This window comes from Carlito syrichta, unplaced genomic scaffold (assembly GCF_000164805.1).
Source record: "Carlito syrichta isolate Samal-C Ts95f unplaced genomic scaffold, Tarsius_syrichta-2.0.1 Scaffold314804, whole genome shotgun sequence".
Classification (NCBI taxonomy): Eukaryota; Metazoa; Chordata; class Mammalia; order Primates; family Tarsiidae; genus Carlito; species Carlito syrichta.
Window position 1 is genome coordinate 34,796 of NW_007258900.1, and position 3,360 is coordinate 38,155.

Below are 3,360 nucleotides of genomic sequence, written 5' to 3' on the forward strand. Positions count from 1 at the left end.
TGAGATTAAACTTTACTGTTCATACCTTGCAAAGTATTTCTAGATTTATTTTAGCAGCAGGTTTTTACAATAGTCATGAACATCCCATAAAGTACAGGACGTGATGTGATTTTCAAAATCTGATTTCTTATGTTCACATGGGGAACTATTTTAAGACTATCATAAAAGTATGCCCGTAAGCATATGCTACGAAAAATAGAATCTCAGAATGAACAAAGAGGATTAAGTAAAGAATCTTTCATAGTTAAAAAAAAAAAAACTGTAGAGGAAATTATAATGATGTTCTTTATAATTGTCCTAAAAAAAAAAAACTCAACAACTCTAAGAGAGTTATAACAGGCCTAATTAATGCTTGAATTATTTACCCTGAGAAGCAGACTTTTTGTGTAATGTAAGAGGGTTTCATAGAAAATGCTCTTATTCCTATTTAGCATCTATTTCATGATTGTACCTAGGCTGTGGAAATAAACATGAAGAATTTCAAAATAAAATATAAAGGGGTTTTTATTTCTGATTTTTTATTTTGATTTGTTATTATCCTTACTCTTACTATACAAGTAAGATAGGAAATTTAAAACATTGACAATTTGTATCTAGCAGCATAGATTTTTCAAAACAGTAGCTATATTTCAGCTGGAGACAACTTTATCAACATTTTAAAATTATATGTATTTGGTTTATGGGATGTTTGGAGGAAAATATGATTGTAGTTATGGTAAAACAGTTTTTCCTCTGTTGGTATCTATGTCTAAATCACAGTAGATTGTGTGGTCATGAATTCTGGCACCACCACTTTCTAAATACGAGACTTGAGCAACTTATTTAACTTCCTTTGACTCAGTCTCTTCATCTGTATAATAGGGCTACAAATTACATCTACTTCTTAGGCTATTTTGAAGACTAAATGAGATAATGTATTAAAAAGCACTCAGTAGAGTGCCCAGCCCATAATAAGATCTCACATCATGTTAGATTTTGTATTGTTTTAATATCATCACATTCAGCACATTTTGACAGAAAGTTACTACACAGAAGTCATTCTGTCCTGCTCTGAAGTGCAAAGTAACTACATCCTCCTAAACATAATTATTTTCATACTTTAAAAGATAAACACAAAATTCTGTAACCTACACCTCAGCTCTCCTCGTTTTCTCACAAACTCCTCCTAAGAGTAGCCTGTCTCTATATCATTAGCTCCTTCATCCCTATCCATTCTTCATCCTACCGAGTTTCACACTTGGCCTTCTTTATTACACATATCATGAAATCATAACCACTTGTTGCTGAGAATGCCTGGGTGTATCTTTTTTCCTACCCTGTCTCTTTCTCTCCCTAACCCATTCTGGAAACTCTTGGTATGATTTTGATAAGTTCTCTTAGCCAACCTAGCAACAACTGGGTATAAGGTAGTATGCCAGGCAAGAGGATTATAAGGAAAGTGATTTAATCAAAGACCCAGAAGACTTTAAGAGTCTTTGATATAGAATTTATTTATTCTTCCATTTTCAGGTATTTCCTTTATTTTTATTCATATATGACATGATTTGTCTTTCCTGGCTGCCATTGCTAGACACTCAGATATTCAACACCTGGTAACATAGGCTAGAAATGAGTTTTTCCTTGCTTAGTTTTGTTTGGATAGTTGCTTCATTGGATGGACTTGGAATATAATTTAGGAAGGTGTGTTGAATCTTTCACCATGTTGTAAATTTTGAATCTGAAGTGATGTTGGGCCATCTGGGTAAAGAGATCCCACTGGCATTTGTGAGTCTGTGGAGTCTACACATGGTGTCAAAATTGGAGGAAAATCTTTGGAAATGGTCATTCTAGAAGTGGTTTCCTAAATCCACGTTCTTCGAGCTCTAACTCATGTCCCAATCACAATCACAGAACTCCAAGTGTATTTTTAGTGGAAGTATTCTAATTTCTCTGATTCAAACATCCTTAACTCCAGAATTTTTTAATTTCCATTTTCTCCCCTTCTTAATCATCATTCTTTCTATGTTGAAAGCAGTTTAAGTGCCAAACCTTGTGCTAGTCACTAGGGATAATACAGTGACCAAGATAACCACATTTCCTCCTGAAGCTTTTGTTTAATTGGGGAGTGAGTTGTCAATGAAATAATCATGAATAATTAGGAGACAAAGATGTCCGAGTAAGAGAAGGCCATAACTTATTCTGGGCTCCTGGAGGTCTCCCCACAGAGGGCACATGTACCATGAGACTGAGGAATGCTTGCGATTTGGACAGTATAGGAAGGGAAGGCCTAGACAGTGAGAAGCTCTTGTGGAAAGGCCCATAGCAGAGAAAGAATGTGACAAATCTGAAGTAAAAAGACCTGGATGACTGGAGCATAGTGAACAGCACAGAGAATAGCAGATGAGGAGGAAGATTGAGGCGGTGCATGTGATGGTTGAGTTGACTGGATGGGCTGCATGCCAGCCTCCAGGGGGCCATCAGCAGGTGTGAAGAACCCCTGCAGGTGTGAGGACCACCTGCAGACAGCACACCCAACAGAGGGAAATGCGAGCATTAGAATGTCCTTTCTTGTGTTGTGCCAAAATTAACTCTTTGAAAATTAACCTACTTGGTCTAATTTTTGCCAGCAATACTGATGCATATCTGGCATACAATAAACTGTACACATTTAATGCATAAAACCTAGGAAGTTTCTAAATGAGACCATCCCCAAGTGTGTGAAAATGTTCATCGTGTCTGAGAGCATCCTTGTGTCCCTTTGCAGTCCTTCCCTCCCCTTTGCCCCCACTGCCAGGAGTGCCTGGCACATCATATTTGTCAAGTCAGACAAGTGAATCTGTTTGGAGTTGATGTCTTGGTTTGACGTTTGGTTGGCTGTTCCATCTTTTGTAGGTCTGCAGTGCTATTCAGAATCAGGATTTCACTGTGATCGAAGACTACTGCACTGGCCTCAAAGCCCTGCTTTATCTGAAAAGCATCGAAGAGCTCCAAGACTGGGACGGGCAGAGCCCAGCCACCGTGAGTCATCAGAAAGGGAAGCCAGTTCCTCACATAGCTGACCTTGTGGGAAAGGTAAGTCTCGCTTCTGCTGTGTTATCCTTGAGAGCTCAGCCTCAGTCCATTTCTATTCAGACTATGTGTCCCCCAACAGTCTCCCTAAGAGAGGAGACACAGTGCCTGGTGGAGGGACTTGTTACTGTGGAGTCATTTTCAAGGAGGCTCGATTATGGCACTGTGATGTGTCTGCATGTGACCTTTATATAAAACCTGTATCACATAAGGCCATGTAAGAGGAAGAGACTGAAATTTGCAGTGTGAAGTGACTCCAGCTTCCTGCTTACCGTGGTGATGACTGGCACTCTTTCCGGGGGGGGGGGGGGG

At 39.0% G+C, this 3,360-nt stretch overlaps 1 protein-coding gene across 1 annotated transcript in view; it reads left to right on the forward strand.

The window, feature by feature from the left end:
- Positions 1-2,379: 2,379 nt before the first annotated feature.
- The window catches only part of LOC103274560 (dihydropyrimidine dehydrogenase [NADP(+)]-like), a 114,183-nt gene continuing 113,202 nt past the window's right edge, over positions 2,380-3,360 (forward strand). The window contains exons 1-2 of the mRNA XM_008071999.2: positions 2,380-2,463; positions 2,872-3,051. Of these exons, the coding sequence (XP_008070190.2) occupies positions 2,380-2,463; positions 2,872-3,051 (264 nt within the window). The remainder of the gene's footprint in view (positions 2,464-2,871; positions 3,052-3,360) is intronic.